Source organism: Octopus sinensis, linkage group LG27 (genome assembly GCF_006345805.1).
Source record: "Octopus sinensis linkage group LG27, ASM634580v1, whole genome shotgun sequence".
In the NCBI taxonomy this organism is placed as follows: Eukaryota; Metazoa; Mollusca; class Cephalopoda; order Octopoda; family Octopodidae; genus Octopus; species Octopus sinensis.
This window is the reverse complement of record NC_043023.1, coordinates 15,522,710-15,545,469: the sequence shown is the minus strand read 5'-3', so window position 1 is coordinate 15,545,469 and position 22,760 is coordinate 15,522,710. Positions and strand designations below refer to the sequence as shown.

Sequence of the window (22,760 nt, the reverse complement as noted above, 5' to 3'; positions counted from 1 at the left end):
CACAGATATCACAGTGATATGGTTTCTCTCCTTTATGAACTGATTTGTTATAAGTAAGGCCACTCCTATGAGAGAATGATTTTCCACATATATTGCAGTGATATGATTTCTCTCCAGTATGAATAGGTATATGAGAAGTGAGGCTGCATTTCTGAGTGAATGATTTACCGCAAATATCACAGGGATATGGCCTCACATTAGTATGAATGAGTTTGTGAGTAGTTAAATAACTTTTTAATGAAAAGGATTTATCACAGATATCACACTGATATGGTTTCTCACCCGTATGAACTGATTTGTGATAAGTAAGGTGACCTTTTTGAGAGAATGATTTACCACAAATATCACATTTATATGGTTTCTCTCCTGTATGAGTGTATTTGTGATAAGTAAGGGCTCTCCTTTGAGTGAATGATTTACCACAAATATCACAGGGATATGGCCTCTCATGAGCATGAATGAGTTCGTGAGTAGTTAAATGACTTTTTGATGATAAAGATTTATCACAGATATCACACTGATATGGTTTCTCATCTGTATGAACTTATTTGTGAGTAGTAAGGTTACATTTTTGAGAGAATAATTTACCACAAATATCGCAGTGATGTGGCTTCTCACGTGTATGTGTAAGTTTGTGAGTAGTAAAATGAGTTTTTGATGAAAAAGATTTATCACAGATATCACACTGATATGGTTTCTCACCTGTATGAACTGATTTGTGATAAGTAAGGTGACCTTTTTGAGAGAATGATTTACCACAAATATCACATTTATATGGTTTCTCTCCTGTATGAGTGTATTTGTGAGAATAAAGGCCTCTCCTTTGAGAGAATGATTTACCACAAATATCACATTGATATGGTTTCTCTCCAGTATGAGTGTATTTGTGATGAGCGAGGCTACATTTCTGAGTGAATGATTTACCACAAATATCACATCGATATGGTTTCTCTCCTGTATGAATGGATTTGTGAGTAGTTAAATAACTTTTTAATGAAAAGGATTTATCACAGATATCACACTGATACGGTTTCTCACCTGTATGAATGTGTTTGTGAGAATCAAGGGAACTTCTATGAGAGAATGATTTACCACAGATATCACAGTAATATTTCTTTCCACCTGGATCAATACATTTGTGAACAGTGAGATTTCCCTTATTAGAAAAAGTCTTTTTACAGATATCACATTGGTCTGATAACTTTTCTCTTTCTTTTAACATTTCCAGCCCATTCATTATTGTTCTGTAGTATACAGACAGAAAATATATTTCCCCCTTCTTCTTTATATATATCTTCTACAGCAAATCTGATCTTAAATATCTGAAAATGATACAAACACCTTTCCAGATTTTCTCACATTCAAACACAATGCAAAATACTTTTGTAAATATTCCTGGCAATGAGGAAAACAAATGTTGCTATTAATTCAGAAGAAATATTTCACCGTTATTCACCATAGATATATTATATAAACAGAGTTATTATCTATTATTTATAACGGCTGACATTCGTTTTCAAAACATGATCAATATTCATGATGTATCTCACGTAAAACTCCTTTATACGAGTATCTGAAATGACACAGAAACAGTAGAAGATATAGGAAAGACTGAAAAAGCAAAGGTTTAACAATAAAAATTATAACTACATTTTCATAATGATAAACTGTTGCCCGAATAAATTACACTTTAAAATGATACTCATGACACAAGACATTACTTTCGTCTATTATGACCTGAGTCATAAATCTAATACTTTCTCTAGTTTAGTTTCAATGCACCCAAACAAACAAAAGGAAAAGCAGTGTAAATAACGGACAGAGTCAAAACTATTGAAAAGGTTGCAAGACGCAACGAAAATTTTAGGAAAAAAGGAAATAAGTAAGAAATAACTGCAAAATTTTACCGATGAGTGAGTTAAATTATAAGGCACAAAAAGAAAATGACTCTTCCCAGACACAACAGAATATGCTTCAATACACGAATTCATATAAAGAACCTTGCAAACCAAATAGAATTAATATCTATTTCTTTATTACCCACAAGGGGCGAAACACGGACGAAACAAACAAGAACAGACAAACGGATTAAGTCGATCACATTGACCCAGTGCGTAACTGGTACTTAATTTATCGACCCCGAAAGGATGAAAGGCAAAGTCGACCTCGGCGGAATTTGAACCCAGAACGTAACGGCGGACGAAATTAATATCGATGTCAGACTAGGAACATTGAATACTTTCATTATTGTCTGGACTTTCGAATTTTCCAGGTTCTTCTGCTTTCACTAAAAATAAAATATGTACGATATCTTACCTGTTATAAATAACTCAGTGCTAAAAGTCAATTAACGCAAACCACACCAAAAAAGCCATTCAGCGGGAAACGTAATTGAAAGAAAGCTCAAAAAATAGACATGGAATATAGACGAAACGAACTGATATCCGGATGTCGTACATATCGTAATACTATAAATTTATCGGATGCTAAAACTAAGTTGGTAAATTCTCAATGGTTTTTATTGGTATAATTACTTTTCAAAAATGTGAGTTATGAGGAAAAATCCAAATGATGACAAAACATACAAAACTGACTGCTTATTTTCATATCTATTGGTACTTTTCCACTATCCTGTTACCGAACCCTTAAATTACAGGGACGGAAAGAAACCAACAGGACTTATCAAAGAGGGATGGAGGGAAAATAGGAAGACTCGTGTGTGTTATTTCTACCTGTATTCGAAAACCATTCAGTTCGTTTCGTCAATATTCCATGTCTATTTTTTGAGCTTTCTTTCAATTACGTTTCCCGCTGAATGGCTTTTTTGGTGTGGTTTGCGTTAATTGACATTTAGCACTGATTTATTTATCATAACAGGTAAGATATCGTACATATTTTATTTTTAGTGAAAGCAGAAGAACCTGGAAAATTCGAAACTCCAGACAATAATGAAAGTATTCAATGTTGCTAGTCTGACATCGATATTAATTTCGTCCGCCGTTACGTTCTGGGTTCAAATTCCGCCAAGGTCGACTTTGCCTTTCATCCTCCGGGATCGATAAATTAAGTACCAGTTACGCACTGGGGTCAATGTGATCGACTTAATCCGTTTGTCTGTCCTTGTTTGTCCCGTCCGTGTTTCGCCCCTTGTGGGTAATAAAGAAACAGATAATTCTATTTCGTTTTTGGATTTGGTTTGCAAGGTTCTTTATATGAATTCGTGTATTGAAGCATATTCTGTTGTGTCTGGGGAGAGTCATTTTCTTTTTGTGCCTTATAATTTAACACACGCATCGGTAAAATTTTGCAGTTGTTTCTTACTTATTTACTTTTTTCCTAAAATTTTCGTTGTAGGATCGACTACTTACGACTAGCTAGCGCGTACCGGGTCCAGTCTTCGCTAGTAGTACCTATGCTTTTGTGTTTTATTTACTTTGTTTTAAAAAGAAAGGCGATCTTACGGTATAAGTACCGATGTACTTCCGGAAGTACCGGATATATTTCAAAAAGGTGTTTTTTTATATGTGGGGGTTAGGGTTATCTTTAGAAATGTAAACAAAGTCACGTGTGTACCTATACCGAAGGATCGCCATTCTGTCCTGGCTCTACTCTTCATACGTCAATTCACAGAACACTTTCTCGAAATTAGTGACCACACCTTCAACATATGTGAGTGTAGTTTGTTTTTATTATTAATAAAGTTACGAGAGGAAAAGTCATGATGGGTTGGTTCACTAAATTGTAGTTTATGTTTGATCTGTTACAGAAGTTGTAACAATCATGAACATTACCTAATTTCATTAATAATAGATCTGAAATAGAGTGAAAAAGAATTACATTTAACAGAATAATCTGAACACTAAAGGGATAATGTTTTACATAATATCTGAAGGAAGAGGAACGGAAGTCCGTGTATATGTAGACATTACACAAGGTTGTATCATATAATTTTAATAACAAAATAAATTTCAAAGACCACACCCTTTTCTTACTAACCCGGCCCAAACCGGCTCTGGCTCTGTGGTAAAATGTCTTGTTTTCATAAGTTTTGAATTAAAATCTTCCACGAAACCTTAGTTACAATTTATGTTGCTAACACTAGTTGAATGATAACTAAGTTTACTAAATTCTTTATTATATTTAAAATAATTGAAAGAAACACACTGAATCTCAAAAGAAATATGGTAACAAAAGGGTTACCATATTATAAATTGCCATAAATAAATTACAAAGACAAATTGAAGGATTTTATCCACAGTTTATCATTATGAAGATGTAGTTATATTTTTTTTAATAGTTGAATCTCTGCTTTTTAAGTTTTTCCTATATCTTCTTCTGTTTCTGTGTCATTTCAGGAGGTGAAATGTTAGTGATACTTCATGAATATTGATCATCTAATGGAAGATGTTATAAATATTTGACATAACTCTGTTTATATGATTTGTCTATGGTGGAAAATTGTGAAATATTTCTGAATTGATGGCAACATTTGTTTCCATCATTGCCTGGAATATTTGCTAAAGTATTTCACATTCTGTTTGGAGCGGGAGATATCTGCAAAGGTGTTTGTATCATCTTCAGATATTGATGAAGATCAGTACTGCTGGAAATATAAGCAATAGAAATATATAAAAAAGGAGGCAAAATTATATTTTGTGTTTGTATGCTATAGAACAATAATGAATCCTCAAGAGATGACAAAAGAAAGAGAAAAATTATCACACCAATGTGATATGTGTAAAAAGACATTTTCTAATAAGCGAAATCTCACTGTTCACAAATTCATTCATGCTGGTAGGAAGCCATATCACTGTGGTAAATCATTCTCCCAGAAGCACAGCCTTACTTCTCACATATCCATTCATACAGGGGAGAAACCATATCACTGTGATGTCTGTGGAAAGTCATTCTCCCAAAAAAGTCACCTTACTTCTCACAAATACATTCATACAGGAGAGAAACCTTATCAATGTGATATTTGTGGTAAATCATTCTCTCAGAAGATAGGCCTTACTAAACACAAATACATTCATACAGGAGAGAAACCTTATCACTGTGATATTTGTGGTAAATCATTCTCTGATAAAAATAACCTTACTAGACACATATCCAGTCATACAGGAGAGAAACCTTATCACTGTGATATCTGTGGAAAATCATTCTCTCGAAAAAGTCACCTTTCTTCTCACAAATCCATTCATACAGGAGAGAAACCTTATCACTGTGATATTTGTGGTAAATCATTCTCTGATAAAAGCAACCTTACTAGACACATATCCACTCATGCAGGAGAGAAACCTTATCACTGTGATATCTGTGGAAAATCATTCTCTCGAAAAATTCACCTGACTTCTCACAAATACATTCATACAGGGGAGAAACCTTATCACTGTGATATCTGTGGAAAATCATTCTCTCGAAAAAGTCACCTTTCTTCTCACAAATCCATTCATACAGGAGAGAAACCATATCGATGTGATATTTGTGGAAAATCATTCTCTCATAAGAGTAGTCTTACTTATCACAAATCTGTTCATACTGGAGAGAAACCAAATCAGTGTGATATTTGTGGTAAATCATTCTCTCAGAAAAGTAGCCTTACCACTCACAAATACATTCATACAGGAGAGAAACCTCATCAATGTGATGTCTGTGGAATGTCATTCTCTCAAAAAAGTAGCCTTGATTCTCATAAATACATTCATACAGGTGAGAAACCATATCAGTGTGATATTTGTGGAAAATCATTCTCTCAAAAAAGTAACCTTGATTCTCATAAATATATTCATACAGGAGAGAAACCTCATCAATGTGATGTCTGCGGAATGTCATTCTCTCAAAAAAGTTACCTTGATTCTCACAAATCAGTTCATACAGGTGAGAAACAATATCGGTGCTATATCTGTGGTAAATCATTCTCTCAGAAGAGGTACTTAAATAGACACAAATGCATTAATACAGGGGACAAACCATAGCACTGTGGTATCTGCAGTAAATTATTCCGTTTAAGAAAATATTTAATTAATTACAAGTCTGCTCATACTGGATAGAAACTATGTGACTGTGATGTCTGCAGCAAATCATTCTCTCAGGAATATGCTGTATATACTTATAATGTATTCATACAGGAGAGAAACTCTATTGCTGTGATATCTGAGGTAAATCATTCTCTGTGGAACAATATTGAACTCATCACAAATACATTCATACAGGAGAGAAATCCTATCACTGTGACATCTGTGACAAGTCATTCTTTCATAGAGAGAAATAATAAACTAAACACAAACATATTCATACAGGAGAAGATTCTTATGACTGTGTAATCTGTGCTAAATCATTCTCTCAATAATCTACCTTAACTAAACATATACTTATTCATATTGATCAATAACAATATCAATGATAAAACAGATGTCCTGCTGAATAAAATACAGCAAATGTATTACTTTTTACAAAATAAATTCATTTTTCACATTTTCCTCATTTGCATCAACTCACTAATTACGATTTGTGTTTTTTATTCAAACAATATTGATTATATTAATTTGGTCTGTTTTCTTGAGGATATATTATTTTGACACAAATGTATTACACTCCAGTTCCCAGCCATGATCAGTTATCCTCTGCTGGACACACTCAGGGATCCCAGGATCTGCACCCTTTGTGCTACTACCCACATATTCTGGCACTAGCTGGAGGCTTATTGCTGTTTGTCACAGTTTTGGGTGTAGAGTGGGAAATATTTTTCAAGAGCCTAATGCCCCACTCTACCTATGGTTCAAACACATCCCCGCTCAACCCATGCAAGGGATTATCATCATACTTATTTTTTGCTAAATCATTCTGTAGAGCAGGTTTTCATGGTCTTGTTCTTACCAGACACCAAGCAGGGATTTATCATGGGCATCTGGTTAGAATGGCACCTGTTGTGATGAGAGTTACCATGTCCCCTTGTGAGAGATAGACTGGTCCGAGTAAAGTATAAATAGTAACGATCTGAGTGGGTTTGCGGTTCAGAGTCAAGTGAAGTCGGAAGGTGTCGCTTGGTTTACTTCCTAAGGAATAATAAATGTTGGTTCTTAAAAGATTTGTTTGTTCATTAGATTGTTGTTACAATTTTCTGGTTATCTTATTTATTGTACGGAACAATTATGTTACAACATCTGGCGATGAGGGTTTCGAAGCTCTTGCAGGTCAGTTAACAAATTTTTGTGATACAAAATTGTTAAATCATGGAAGACTAATTAGCTTCTTTAAAACTGTTGCAAAATCAACGACAAAGGCAGCAACAACAACAATTATTGGGGCTTTATTCAAAGAAGTCCAAAAATGAGGGAAGTACATTTTTGCCAGACCCCGTTTTGGACTCAATGAATCCAGTTGTAACCCAGAGGACGGTATAACTGTTGCATTGTACTACAGCAGGTAATTTTTAAGGAAGATTGTAAGACATGGTCAGACACAGAAAAAGTAAGGTTATTATGACATAAATGAGCCCCATCTGAGCATGAACATTACTTTAATTTCATATTACCCCAAAAAAACTCAATGAAATTTGTTTAAAGAAACAATGGAATTACTGTCTAACATATTCGGTGATAAAACTTCTCTAACACTTGGATGGTGTTTTGGAATATAATGAAAAAAGAGGATGGTGATTTTATCACATACGCAGGAACAATTAACAGAATGTGTGAATATTTTTAAACTCAAAGAATTTACACCTGAGATGTTCAGGTGTCTTTTGTGGTAAAAGGCCTTACAACACTGAATATACAGAAATTCACACTGCAGAACTAAATTCTGAAGATCAACCATTAAAGATCCTAGAGGGCTCTGAACAGAAACAAAATTCGTACATGTAAAAATGATTGGAATACATATTAAACTTCAGTTAGACATTGGAAGTGATATTTCAATAATAAATATGGATACAGTCAACTCTCCCTACTATGCCAGTTTTGCAGATGCCCAGAGAGCATGGAGCACTATCCGAAAGTTTATGCAGCAGAAGAGCAGCGGAGAACCCAGGGTCATACAGGCGTATGATAGGCTAGACAATGAAATGAATGAAATCGCCCGAAAGTAGATGCGTCAGCCGACAATTTTTGAGAGCTTCAGGATTAACTAAAAGCAATTTGAACTTAATAAACATGGATGTCTTCTTTTTACCATTGCATTGAAATTCTTATTGGCCTTACTTCCTACCCTATGAATTTTTATTCGTATGTTCAGTAAATTTTTGGTTATGTAGTGTTTAGATAACAGACCCTCGGTACTATGCCACTCTGGCTCAGTCCCGCAGGGTGGCAAAGTAGCGAGAGTTGACTGTATATGGAAGAAATTAGGGAAACCTATCTCTTCTACATGCTTCAGTCATTTGACAGTGGGCATGTTGGAGCACCGCCTTTAGTCAAGAAAATAGACCCCAGGACTTATTCTATCAGTCACTTTTGCCGAACTGCTAAGTTACAGGGACGTAAACGCACCAGCTTCAATAGTCAAGCGATGTTGGGGGGAGAAATATAGACATACAAAATTTCACACACACACACACACATATATATATATATATATATATACATACATATATATGATGGGCTTCTTTCAGTTTTTGTCTACCAAATCCACTTACAAGGTTTCGGTCGGCCCGAGGCTATAGTAGAAGACACTTGCCCAAGGTGCCACGTAGTGGGACTGAACCCGGAACCTTATGGTTCAGAAGCAAGAAACTTACCGCCTTTAATCAAGCAAATCGACCCCAGGACTTATTCTTTTGTAAGCCCAGTACTTATGATATCGGTCTCTTTTGCCAAACCACTAAGTGACGGGGACATAAACACACCAGCATCGGTTGTCAAGCAATGCTAGGGGGACAAACACAAACACGCATATATATATATATATATATATATACGACGGGCTTCTTTCAGTTTCCGTCTACCAAACCCACTCACAAGGCTTTGGTCAACCCAAGGCTATAGTAGAAGACACTTGACCAAGATGCCATGCAGTGGGGCTGAACCCGGAACCTTATGGTTCATAAGCAAGCTACTTACCACACAGCCACTCCTGCGCCTATGTTGAGAAAAACAGCAAAATTTCTTTGTAGCATGACGGGTGACAAATTAAATTTCATAGGCGAAATGTGGGGATATGTCACATTTCAAGTGAAAGCATGCAATGTCTTCATTGTTAAATATGTTGATTATCTGTTGGTACCAATTTTTTTTTTTTTTACTTGATTCAGCTCAGAGCTGCAGCCATACTGATGCACCGCCGTTTTGTACTACAATGTTATTACGAAGAACTTCCTCTAATATGTGGCACTTGGTGAAGAATGGAGTTTGATATAGCTACTCTCATTTGTACCTCTGGCCGTGAGGTAGGTTCATCTGGGACTCTCGACAGGAAGATGTCCAGCTTTGATTTAAAAATCACTACATCTACTTTGTGCAAGTTCCTCAGACTCTTTGGGAGAATATTAAAAAGCTGTGGGCCCTTGAAACCAAGGCTGTTGCAGAAGCTGGTCCTGAAGCATGATGTCATTGCCGGGATCTTTGGCACTATGCAATGTTGTCCCGTTCTAAAATTGCTGTAGCTTACTATGCAATTGGTTAGAATTATTCAACATGGGACTTCCCTATAAATATCTATTGTAAAAATGTAAATGGTTCATCATCATCATTTAACATCCACTTTCCATACTGGCATGGGTTGGACGATTTTGACTGAGGGCTGGTGAGCCAGATGGCTGCACCAGATTCCAATCTGATCTGGCAGAGTTTCTACAGCTGGGTGCCCTTCCTAATGCCAACCACTCTGAGAGTGTAGCGGGGCCGTCCAAGAATTTGGACCTGGAGATCTCCATTTCCAGCGACTTCAAGGGCCACCTCCCAGTGGTGTCGTGCGTCAATGGAAAGCGCCCTCGACTGCAACAAGACGACCAAAGATTTTTTATTTCCCTTACCTGTCTTGTTGCTTAACAACAAGAGTGTAGTGGGTGTTTTTCAAGTGTGACTGGCACGGAAGGGGGCGCAGCCAGATGGCACTGGCATAGATAAGGCTCAAATGGTAGTTCTTTTGTGCCAACTCATTATCTCACATTCACAGCATCATCATCGTTTAGTGTCCGTTTTCCATGCTAGCATGGGTTGGATGGTTCGACTGGGGTCTGGGAAGCCAGAAGGCTGCACCAGGCCCAGTCTGATCTGGCAGTGTCTCTATGGCAGGATGCCCTTCGTAACGCCAACCACTCCGTGAGTGTAGTGCATGCTCTTTACGTGCCACCGGCACAGGTACCAGGGGAGGCTGGCAGCAGCCATGATCGGTTGGTGCTTTTTACATGCCACCGGCACAGGTGCTAGATGAGGCTGGCAAACGTCCATGATCGGATGGTGCAAATGGCCATCTTAACATTTAATACCTTGTGTTTTGTAAATCAAATAATATCAATAAATTATAAAACAAACGCATAACAAGAAGAAATTTTGAAGAAAAGACGTTATTTTAATGAAATATATCTTGTAATCACCTGAAAAGACACATCTACACTGTTGGATACCCATAAAGCAACTCTTCAATATTCCACTCATAAAGGATCGAAGCAAGATGTGTTGAAGCAATTATAGTGATCAATAAATATTCTTGTATCTTCCATTAATTATATCATTATCATCATCTATTTCTTTGCTGCACACAAGGGGCTAAACATAGAGGGGACAGACAAAGGGATTAAGTCGATTACATCGACCCCAGTGCGAAACTGGTACTTTATTTATCGACCCCAAAAGGATGACAGGCAAAGTCGACCTTGGCGGAATTTGAACTCAGAATGTAACGACAGACGAAATACCGCAAAGCATTTTGCCCGGCCTGCTAACGTTTCTGCATCATCGTCATCGCTTAATGTCTGCTTTCCTCGATGGCATGGGTTGGACGGTTTGACCGGGTCTCTGGGAAGCCAGATGGCTGCACCAGGCTCCAGTCTGATCTGGCAGTGTTTCTACAGCTGGATGCCCTTTTCTCCATGCCGAGCAGGGCCATCTCCCTGACAGGATCTGTCTTTGGTCTTTGCTAAATTTACTGTATGGCTTTTCAATCCAGATCTTGCTTCCATACCTGAAATTTGTTCTCTAATTGTGGTAGGGATTCAGCAATAAGAACAAGGTCATCAGTTTGGAAGAGATCCCAAGGGCAGCCAATCTCAAATTCCTTCCTAATGCCAACCACTCCATGAGTGTAGTGGGTGCATTTTACATGCCACCAGCACAGGTGCCAGGCAAGGCTGGCATCGGCTATGATCGGTTGGTGCTTTTCACCGGCATAGAAGCCAGTCAAGGTGGTGCTCGCATCAGCCATGTTCGGATGGTGCTTTTTACTTGCCACCGGCACAGGTATCACAACTACAATTTCCATTTTATTTTTTGTTGTTGATGTACTTGACTCAATAGGTCTCCTCATATATCAATGTAAGTTCCATGGATCAAGGTGTAGAATTGTATCAACTAGAAGCACCAGCAATGCTATCTTCCTGGTGAGGCAAAAGCAGAAGTACTTGGTCAAAGATATATCTTTGCATTTGGATTTTGTTGACATGGAGAAAGCTTTTGACAGAATCCCCTACTCTATTATTTGGGGAGCAATAGAGAAGCTAAGTTAAGTTAATTTTTTGGCTCAAAAAGCAAAAAGCAAGGCCATGTAGGGGGACATGGAATTATGTACAGGGAGGGTAGTCATACAAAGTGTTCAGGCCATTTCTGGTCAAGAGGGACTTTTTCCACGGATCCGCAACCCGGACTGAGAAAGCCCTTCTCCATCGATTGAGATGAAATTGTCACAGATAGAGCTTTTCAGAGTGACCCTGCAGCCGACGCTCTGGAGCAGGAGTGAAGAACAGATCTTTCGAGAGGTTACACTTTCTGCTTATGATGTTGTGAGCAAGAATGAGATCACCACAGCATCGTCGTTTAGGGAGAGATGAGTGGTTGGTGAGACATGCAAAAGCCATGTATAGGGATGCTGTCAGTAAGGTAAATGTCACCAATGAGTATAGCATGAATTTTAGTGTCAAAATAGGAGTTCACCAAGGATCGTTTTTCACCCCACTCTTGTTTATCATAGTCCTGCAAGCAATAACAGAGGAATTTAAGATTGGCTGCCCTTGGGATCTCTTCCAAGCTGATGACCTTGTTATTATTGCTGAATCCCTACCAAAATTAGAGAACAAATTTCAGGTATGGAAGCAACATCTGGATTGAAAAACCATTCAGTAAATTTAGCAAAGACCAAAGACAGAGATGGCCCTTTTAGGCATGTAGAAAAGATGTCAGGAGAAACTCCATGTAGTGTACCCAGTACAAGCTATGGACACATATTGTTCATTAGATTATAGGCTGCAGATCGTGGGATAGCCTAAGCATGTCCAGCAGAGAAGAACTGATCATCGTTGGGAACTGGAACGTGATACAATGGTGTCGAAATAATATATCCACACGAAAACACAAATGAAGAAAATGTAAAAAGTTTATTTGTCTCAAAAAAAGTAATACAATTGCTGTATTTCATTCCCCATTTTATCACTGGTATTGTTATTGATCAATATGAATAAAAACAGGTTTAGTTAAATTACGTTAAGAGAATGATTTTGCACAGATAACACAGCAATATGTCTTCTCTCCTGTATGAATGCATTTAAAATTAGTTAAACAACATAATCCTAAGAGAATGATTTACTACAGATATCAAAACCAAAAATCAAAGTCATAATCGATCAACATCAATGGAATTTGTAGCTGTGATACCAAGGCCGGTGGCACATAAGAGAACTATCCGAACGTGGACGTTTGCGAACCTTGTCTGGCACCTTTGCCGGTGGCATGTAAAAAGCACCCACTAGACTCACGGAGTAGTTGGCGTTAAGAAGGGCATCCAGCTGTAGAATCACTGCTAGATCAGACTGGAGCCTGGTGCAGCCTTCTGGCTTCCCACACCCCAGTTGAACCGTCCAACCCATGCTAGCATGGAAAGCGGACGTTAAACGATGTTGATGATGAACACAGTGATACAATATCTCCCCAATCTAACTGGATTTGTGATAAAAATATTTTCTTACACAGAATGATTTACTGCAGATATTACTGTGCTATGCTTTCTCTCCTGTATGAATGTATTTGTGATTAGTTAAATGTTGTTCCAAAGACAATGATTTACCACAGATATCACAGTGATAGGGCTTCTCTCCTGTATAAATACATTTATGAGTATATATAGCACATTCCCAAGAGAATGACTTACCACAGATATCACAGTGACATAGTTTGTCTCCTTTATGAATAGACTTAGAATGATTTACTGCAGATATCACAGTGCTATGATTTCTCTCCTGTATGAATGTATTTGTGTCTAGTAAGGTTACTTTTTCCAGAGAATGATTTACCACAAATATCACACTGATATGGCCTCTCATCAGTGTGAGTACGTTCATGAGCAGTTAAATAACTTCTTAATACAAAGGATTTACCACAGATATTGCAGTGATATGGTTTCTCTCCTGTATGAATTGATTTGTGAGAATCAAAGTTACCTTTTTGAGAGAATGATTTACCACAAATATCATACTGATATGGTTTCTCTCCTGTATGAATTGATTTGTGATAAGTAAGGCTATTCTTATGAGGGAATGTTTTACCACAAATATCGCAGTGATGTGGCTTCTCACCTGTATGTGTTAGTTTGTGAGTAATTAAATGACTTTTTAATGAAAAGGATTTATCACAGATATCACAGTGATATGGTTCCTCTCCTGTGTGAATGTATTTGTGTTTAGTAAGGTTACTGTTATGAGAGAATGATCTACCACAGATATCACAGCGATATTGCTTTCCACTTGGATCAATACACTTGTGAACAGTGAGATTTGCTGTATTAGAAAAAGTCTTTTTACAGATATCACATTGGTCTGATAATTTTTCTCTTTCTTTTGTCATCTCCGGCGGATTCATTATTCTTCTGCAGTATGCAACACCAAAATCTTTTTTTTTTTCTTCTTTATAAATGTCTTTGTTGATTCAAATACTTCTACTGCTATATTTACAGCAAATCTGATCTTCTCGAATATCTGAAGATAATACAAAGACCTTCACAGATTTTTCCAAATTCAAACAGAATGTAAAATACTGGCAATGAAGAAAACAAACGTTCGTATTAATTCCAAAGAAATATTTCACAGTCATTCACCATAGATTTGTAATAGAAACAGGGTTATATATATCATTTATAATATCTTCCATTAGTCTTCAAATGATGATCAATATTCATGATGTATCTGATGTAAAAACTCCTTTATACCACTAACATCTCATATTCTGACATGACACAGAAACAGTAGAAGATATAGGAAAGACTTGAAAAGCAGAGATTCAACTATAAAAAATATTACTACATTTTCATAATAATAAACTGTTTACATAAACCTTAACCCGAATAATTAGTCTCTATACACAGACTTCCGTTCCTTTACCTTCAGATATTATGTAAAATGTTAAACTACAAAATATTGGACAATAACTTCCTACTATCTTCAGAAATGTGATAAGTCACTGTTGTTTAGTCCGGAATCATCCCTGGCTGAACAGGTCTATTAATGAAATTAGGTTGTGTTCACGACTTTTAAAATAATAATAATGAAATTACTGTATACAGTGCTCAGGTGCACCACAACTTGTCAAAAGTGCGTATAAATTATATACAGTAATGTACAAATGTATGGGAAGTGAACAGTGTATGAGTCAGATACATGCTTGCGTGTGTATGGAGGGGAGAAAATCAGGTGTAGTGTTGGCGAATCTCAGGAAGCATGGAAAGAAGCCCGTTGTATATATGTGTATATGTATGTTTGTGTCTGTGCTTATGTGTCTGTGTTTGTCACCCTAACATCGCTGGACGACCGATGCTGGTGTGTTTACGTCCCCATGACCTAGCGGTTCGACAAAAGTGACCCTAGCCTTACAAAGAATAAGTCCTGGAGTCGATTTACTCGACTGAACGGTGGTGCTCCAGCATGGCCACAGTCAAATGACTGAAACAGAGAAAAGAGATAACTATTAAAGCCAATCATTTTGACAAAATAAACAGCAAATAGTGATACGTAGCAAGTTATACCTCTATAATAAAGCGATAGACAGCTTCGAATGGACACAAGTAACAAATGGAATGTCTACTGTAATAAAAGAAGGCGATCTTACGGTATAAGTACCGGTGTACTTCCGGAAGTACCAGATACATTTCAAAAAAGTGTTTTTTTTATATATGGGGAGTTAGGGTGAGGGTTAAAGTTAGGGTTTCTGTGAGGGCTAGGGTTTGTGTTAGGGTTAGGGTATGTGGCGATCCTTCGGTATATGTACACACGTGACTTTGTTTACATCTCTGAAGATATGAGTTCCAGCGGTGGTGCCCCAGCATGGCCGCGGCTTAAACATTTTTAAGGATTTTAATGATTTATAACAGAAACCCTTTTCTCCCACCCCTAACAGAAACCCTAACCCCCCCATATATAAAAAAAACCCACTTTTTAAAAATGTATCCGGTACTTATACCGTAACATCGCCTAAAAGACATTAAAAATTTGGTGCTTTTTCATCGACATACCAAGTAAAAATTAAGATTAGATTTTCTTGGCATTATCCAAGAAGTTTAACGGAGAATGGAATTAATATCGAAATCAGATTAGCAACATTCAAAACTTTCACAATTGTCTGGAGTTTCCAATTAACCAGGGTCATCGGCTTTTACTACAGACAAAACATGTATTGTATCTTACCTGTGATGATAAATAAATTAGTGTTTAATATGAATTAACGTTAATTACAGAAAGGATTGATCTGGCGGGAAATATAATTTAAAGGCACTTTAGAAAAACCGACACGGAACGTCAACGAAACGAACTAACTTCTAAATACTGTATCCGTCCTATTACTACGCATTTGTCGGATGCTAAAACTGAAGTGGTAAATTTTCGATGGTTTTTATTGCTATAATTACGTTTACGAAATGTGAATTATAATGAAAAAAACCCGAATAATGTCAAAAAATACAAAAGTATATGCTGATTACTTATTTTCAGGTTTTTTGCTACTCTTACGATCTCCTCTTTAAACCTGTAGTGTCGTTCTTCGTTTATTTCTTTTAAAGGTTAAGGTGAGAAACCCGTGGGTTGTTTTCTAACCAATACCCAAGAAATTATGTAAAGCTGACCCGCAAAGTCTTATTCAATATTAATCTTATTAAATCCAAATTCAATCGTTTAAAGAGTATTAGAAATAAAAACGGGAGAGACCTCCCTTAGTTTTATTTATTTATTTTCATCTAGGTTCAGCTCACGAGCTGTGGCCATGCTGGGGCACCGCCATTCTTTTTAAGAAGGCGGGTGATAAAAGGCATTTTTCTGATTTTTTTTCTGCTAAGAGTTTACTTGATGAGAAGGACAAGTATGTATGTGTAGTGTGATGGATGAAGAGGACAACAGAAGAAGCAACGGGAGGAAGAAATACAAAAGGCCTTACCTCGGCGAAGATCCGAGGTCTCTTACGAATTTGACACGTCCTGTCGCTTCCTCGTCTCTGCTCTGTCGTCTCTGCTTGCTTGACCTCTCCGCCTCCTGCGACCCATGGATTAGGCTTACACCGTAAACGGGTGGTGTGCGTATTCTTTACCCCCGCCCTCTTCCATTGCACAACTAAGTTACTGGAATATAAACAAACAAACAATGGTTTTCGAACACTGATGCCTGCATCTTTCCCCCTATCCTCATCCAACATCACTCTGATAAGCTGTATTCGTTTCGTTCCGTCCCTGTAACTTACGGGTTCGACGACAGAACAGCGTAAAAGTAGCAATCGACTGGAAAATAAGCTTTAGTTTTGTATCTTTTGCCATCATTTGGATTTTTTTCTTAAAATTCAAAATTTTAAGTAGTAATTATAGCAATAATAAAACATTAAAAATTTACCAACTCAGTTTTATCATCCGACAAATGTGTAGTAATACGAGGTATACAACATCAGGATTTTTAGTTCGTTTCGTTGACTTTCCATGCCGACTTTTAAAGTGTCTTTAAACTATATTCCCGTTAATTGCTCTTTTGAGTAATTAACATTAATTCACATTAATCTAATTATCGTAACATATGATCTACTTATCAAAACAGGTAAGATGTAATATATATTTTATTTTTTAGCAGAAGCCGATTAACCTGGCTAATTGGAAACTCCAAAGAAAAGTAAAAAGTTTTAAAAGTTGCTAGTTTGACATCGATGTTAATTCGGTTAAACTAAAGGAAGTTTAGAAGCCATCCATGGCTAACCACATTGGCTTGTTTTACACCTATTACACACATTTTTTTTTGTTTCTTTGAATGGTGTAACGCTTTAGTTTAACCCCTCCACCTTCAGATATTATGGAAAATGTTAAACTACAAAACGGTGGACAATAATATTCTACTATCTTCAGAAACGTGGCAAGTCACTGTTGTTTAGCCCAAGGTCATCCCTGATTGAGCAGACCTCTTAATGAAATTCGCTTGTGTTCCCGACTGTCCTGACTTTTAGAATACATCAAACATAAACACAAGTATAATTTAAACACTAACCCACCACGACTTTTCCTTCTGTAACCTTATTGCGCTCTCGAGAAAGAGGGGTGGGGGAGAGGCCTCGGAATATTTATATCGGGAATTTCCGAAAGCGTCTGAACCGGGCACAAAAACAAAAACAAAAACAGCGTAATAGGTGTAAAACAACTTGCTCTAAACGACTATCATGAAAAAAAATGCGCGCTCGCGAAAGGGGGGTGGGGGAGAGGCTTCGGAAATTTCACATCTTCAGTCCACGGCCTTTAAACTAAGAAAAAATAGTGTAATTGGTGTAAAACTACTTGTTCTAAACGAGTATCAAGAACACACACTCACACATGAATCATAAACTCCGTATTTCGCAAAAAAAAAAAAATAAAGAGAAGAAATTCTGGAAAAAGTGAAGAAATGTTGGATCTCATTCCTTGGTTAAAGCTATTTTAAACATTAAATTTATGCTTTTCTTTGAAATAGTTCAGATATATGCAATTCTTCTCACTTATTAAGATGCATTTATCAGAAAAAATTATTATTTTGTGTCAATCCTTCCCTAATTATCCTTTATTAATTAGTTTTGGCGTGTATTTTTTTCCCAAATTTATTCTTTCACCTTTACAACACTGTTTAGTAAAGCAATTAATTATCTTTATAATTTGCATATTTGACTTACTAATCAAAATTCTCTAGATGTAATATATACTAAGTAATGCATCCTTCATTTATGTGTTCCGTTCTGTATTATGCATGCGTGACTGTTTGTATGTAAGTGTGTTTAACTGTGCACATGAATGTGAATATTAAAGAACATATTTATTTACTATGATTGTTATTTTCAGAACAAATAAATCTTTTGGCTGTTATGTTATTGATGTTATTATTATTGCTAGTTAAAGGGTGGTGACTTGGCTGAATATTTTGAGTCTTGTAGTATGTAGTTGTGTTAGTCAATATTCTGAGTTCAAATCCAACTCATTTCTTTATCATCATTATCGATGGACCACTCAAAGAGGTATGTATACATTATCATTTTCGTAACATAATTTCTGTAGTATTTCAAGATGTTTCTGACACGTATTTTGATTCACATGGCGGAGATCCAACATTTCTTCACTTTTTCCAGAATTTCTTCTCTTTATTTTTTTTTTTTGCGAAATACGGAGTTTATGATTCGCAAAAAAAAAAAAGAAAAGAAAAGAAATTCTGGAAAAAGTGAAGAAATGTTGGATCTCCGCCATATGAATCAAAATACGTGTCAGAAACATCTTGAAATACTACAGAAATTATGTTACGAAAATGATAATGTATACATACCTCTTTGAGTGGTCCATTGACATTGATAATAAAGAAATGAGATGGGTTGGAGGAAAAAATTATCTTGGGCCAGGATAAAGACTTGCTGCTGCCAATAAGAATACGTGTATTCTCTTGGCAGCAGGTTTGATGCTTTCCATAAATAGGAACTTGGAGAGGTATTGCTTTAAGTAACAGGCACGAATGCCTGGGCGAACAACTGATCTCTTAACTGACCCCCACAATCTCTCTATCGTCTGTATGTGCACCGACGCATTTGTCGGATCAACAAAATTTTCACTGTGGTTGATGCCTTATAACTTAACACATCGGTAAAATTTTGCAGTTATTTCTTACTTATTTCCTTTTTTCCTAAAATTTTCGTTGCGTCTTGCAACCTTTTCAATAGTTTTGACTGTCCGTTATTTACACTGCTTTTCCTTTTGTTTGTTTGGGTGCATTGAAACTAAACTAGAGAAAGTATTAGATTTATGACTCAGGTCATTATAGACGAAAGTAATGTCTTGTGTCATGAGTATCATTTTAAAGTGTAATTTCTTCGGGTAAAAGTTTATATCCACAGTTTATCATTATGAAAATGTAGTTATAATTTTTATTGTTAAATCTTTGCTTTTTAAGTCTTTCCTATATCTTCTACTGTTTCTGTGTCATTTCAGATACTCGTATAAAGGAGTTTTACGTGAGATACATCATGAATATTGATCATGTTTTGAAAACGATTGTCAGCCGTTATAAATAATAGATAATAACTCTGTTTATATAATATATCTCTGGTGAATAACGGTGAAATATTTCTTCTGAATTAATAGCAACATTTGTTTTCCTCATTGCCAGGAATATTTACAAAAGTATTTCACATTCAGTTTGAATGTGAGAAAATCTGGAAAGGTGTTTGTATCATTTTCAGATATTCAAGATCAGATTTGCTGTAGAAGATATATATAAAGAAGAAGGGGAAAATATATTTTCTGTCTGTATACTATAGAACAATAATGAATAGTCTGGAGATGTTAAAAGAAAGAGAAAAGTTATCAGACCAATGTGATATCTGTAAAAAGACTTTTTCTAATAAGGGAAATCTCACTGTTCACAAATGTATTGATCCAGGTGGAAAGAAATATTACTGTGATATTTGTGGTAAATCATTTTCTCGAAAAAGTCACCTTGCTCATCACAAATACATTCATACTGGAGAGAAACCACATCACTGTGATATTTGCGGTAAATCATTCTGTCATGCGAGTAGCTTTGATTCTCACAAACACATTCATACAGGAGAGAAACCACATCACTGCGATATTTGTGGTAAATCATTCTCTCAAAAAAGTAGCCTTTATTCTCACAAATACATTCATACAGGTGAGAAACCATATCGGTGTGGTATTTGTGGTAAATCATTCTCTCAAAGAAGTCGCCTTACTTCTCACAATTCCGTTCATACTGGAGAGAAACCATATCAGTGTGATATTTGTGGTAAATCATTTTCATCAAAAAGTCACCTTACTAGACACAAATACATTCATACAGGAGAGAAACGATATCACTGTGATATCTGTGATAAATCATTCTCTTACTTGAGCACTTTAAATTCTCATAAATCCATTCATACAGGAGAGAAACCATATCACTGTGATAAATCTTTTTCATCAAAAAGTCATTTAACTACTCACGAACTCACTCATGCTCATAAGAGGCCATATCCCTGTGATATTTGTGGTAAATCATTCACTCAAAGGGGAGGCCTTACTTATCACAAATACACTCATACAGGAGAGAAACCATATAAATGTGATATTTGTGGTAAATCATTCTCTCAAAAAGGTCACCTTACTTATCACAAATCAGTTCATACAGGTGAGAAACAATATCAGTGTGATATCTGTGATAAATCTTTTTCATTAAAAAGTCATTTAACTACTCACAAACTTACACATACACGTGAGAAGCCATATCACTGCGATATTTGTAGTAAATCATTCTCTCAAAAATGTAACCTTACTACTCACAAATCAGTTCATACAGGTGAGAAACCATATCAGTGTGATATCTGTGATAAATCTTTTTCATTAAAAAGTCATTTAACTACTCACAAACTTACACATACACATGAGAAGCCACATCACTGCGATATTTGTAGTAAATCATTCTCTCAAAAATGTAACCTTACTACTCACAAATCAGTTCATACAGGTGAGAAACCATATCAGTGTGATATCTGTGATAAATCCTTTTCATTAAAAAGTCATTTAACTACTCACAAACTTACACATACAGGTGAGAAGCCATATCACTGCGATATTTGTGGTAAATCGTTCATTCGAAGGAGAGGCCTTACTTATCACAAATACACTCATACAGGAGAGAAACCATATAAATGTGATATTTGTGGTGAATCATTCTCTCAAAAAGGTCACCTTACTTATCACAAATCAGTTCATACAGGTGAGAAACCATATCAGTGTGATATCTGTGATAAATCTTTTTCATTAAAAAGTTATTTAACTACTCACAAACTCACTCATGCTCATGAGAGGCCATATCAGTGTGATATCTGTGGTAAATCATTCTCTGAAAAAAGGTACTTAAATGGACACAAATGCATTAATACAGGGGACAAACCATAGCACTGTAGTATCTGCAGTAAATTATTCCGTTTAAGAAATTATTTAATTAATTACAAGTCTGCTCATACTGGAGAGAAACTATGTGACTGTGATGTCTGCAGCAAATCATTCTATTGTGAAGTAGCAGTATCGCCCGGCGTTGCTCGGGTTGTAAGGGAAATAACTATATAAGCATTTTTAGAGAGTTATAGCCAAAAAATAGCAAAAAAATGCATTAAAAATTGAAAAAAAATTAAGGTAAATTTTTTTTTAAATCGTTGACACATCGTAGATATTTTTAGAGAGTTACTTCCCATATATAAAAGCGAAAAAAATTCATTAAATTGGAAAAATATGATGGTAAATTTTTTTTAAATCGTAGACTCATCGTAGACGCACACTAATACCCAGAAGGGCTCGATATGAATCACGACTATAAGATACCCGCTTTTGGTTAAACTGCACGGCAAAATGTGGGAGTAGTTACGAATCTAAATCGAAGGGGACAGACACACAACTTCACTCTTATATAAAGATGCTTTTTTCTTTTCAGTCATAGAGTTAGATTTATGAAGGTCTTCAGTAGAAAATCCTTCGAATTCTGACTCGCTGCTTGATATAATGAAATTCGTATCCATTTTTTGTCAGAATTACAAATTTTGAAAACACAATAGGAACAAATCTCCCATAATTCACGGAATTAAAATTACACTTCGATTTTTGTACAAAACTGTAGTTGAAGTGTTTACGAAGTATAATACGTGTTTTCACAAATGTACTAAAGAGATTTGCTCTGATATTCTCATTTAAATATGAATAGGTAAATTCGGGCGGCTTGGTAACGAAAGGGTTAAACGGATGCATACATTTATTAATCTCTTATTATAATAACTATATATAACTATAATAACTATATACAATGGCGGTGCCCCAGCATGGCCACAGCTCATAAGCTGAAACTGGAAAAATCAAAATCAAAATCAAAATCATAAGTGTCGTCTGTTTATACATAAACACTGTTTCATACTGCAATTATATATACATATATCTATATATAATATTATATAATAAAATATATACAGAGTAAAATAAAAACCAATTTACCTTTTCTGTCCGTCCGTGTGTCTTTGCAAATGTGTTGGAATGATAAGTGAGTTGTGTTTTGGCGCCTTTTTTAATAACAAACACACACGTGTTTGTATGTAGTTGTATATGTA

The 22,760-nt window shown here is 36.0% G+C and overlaps 2 protein-coding genes across 5 annotated transcripts in view; one reads left to right on the top strand and one right to left on the bottom strand.

Moving 5' to 3' along the window:
* LOC118768137 (zinc finger protein 708-like) overlaps positions 1-22,760 on the bottom strand; it is a 141,347-nt gene that overhangs the window by 16,913 nt on the left and 101,674 nt on the right. For 2 of the 4 annotated variants that reach the window (XM_036514013.1, XM_036514012.1), the window contains exon 2: positions 14,239-14,366. The gene's annotated coding sequence lies outside the window, so the exon portion shown is untranslated. Of the gene's footprint in view, positions 1-1,456; positions 1,470-14,238; positions 14,367-15,820; positions 15,892-22,760 lie in introns of those variants that run through there. The other 2 variants (XM_036514011.1, XM_036514015.1) reach the window with 2 other exon arrangements.
* Positions 4,478-7,865, top strand: LOC115225245 (gastrula zinc finger protein XlCGF8.2DB-like). The gene is made up of 3 exons (XM_029796184.2): positions 4,478-5,307; positions 7,104-7,193; positions 7,738-7,865. The coding sequence occupies exons 1-3, from the start codon at positions 4,680-4,682 to the stop codon at positions 7,863-7,865; spliced, it is 846 nt and encodes a 281-aa protein (XP_029652044.2). The 5' UTR covers positions 4,478-4,679.

Excerpts from the sequence above, each read along its gene's own strand:
- LOC115225245 (XM_029796184.2), top strand. The coding sequence starts at position 4,680 with ATGAATCCTCAAGAGATGACAAAAGAAAGAGAAAAATTATCACACCAA. Across the intron at positions 5,308-7,103 it reads AGGAGAGAAACCTTATCACT|ATTGTTGTTACAATTTTCTG; the intron begins GTGATATCTGTG and ends TTTGTTCATTAG. Across the intron at positions 7,194-7,737 it reads GGGTTTCGAAGCTCTTGCAG|GTGTCTTTTGTGGTAAAAGG; the intron begins GTCAGTTAACAA and ends TGAGATGTTCAG.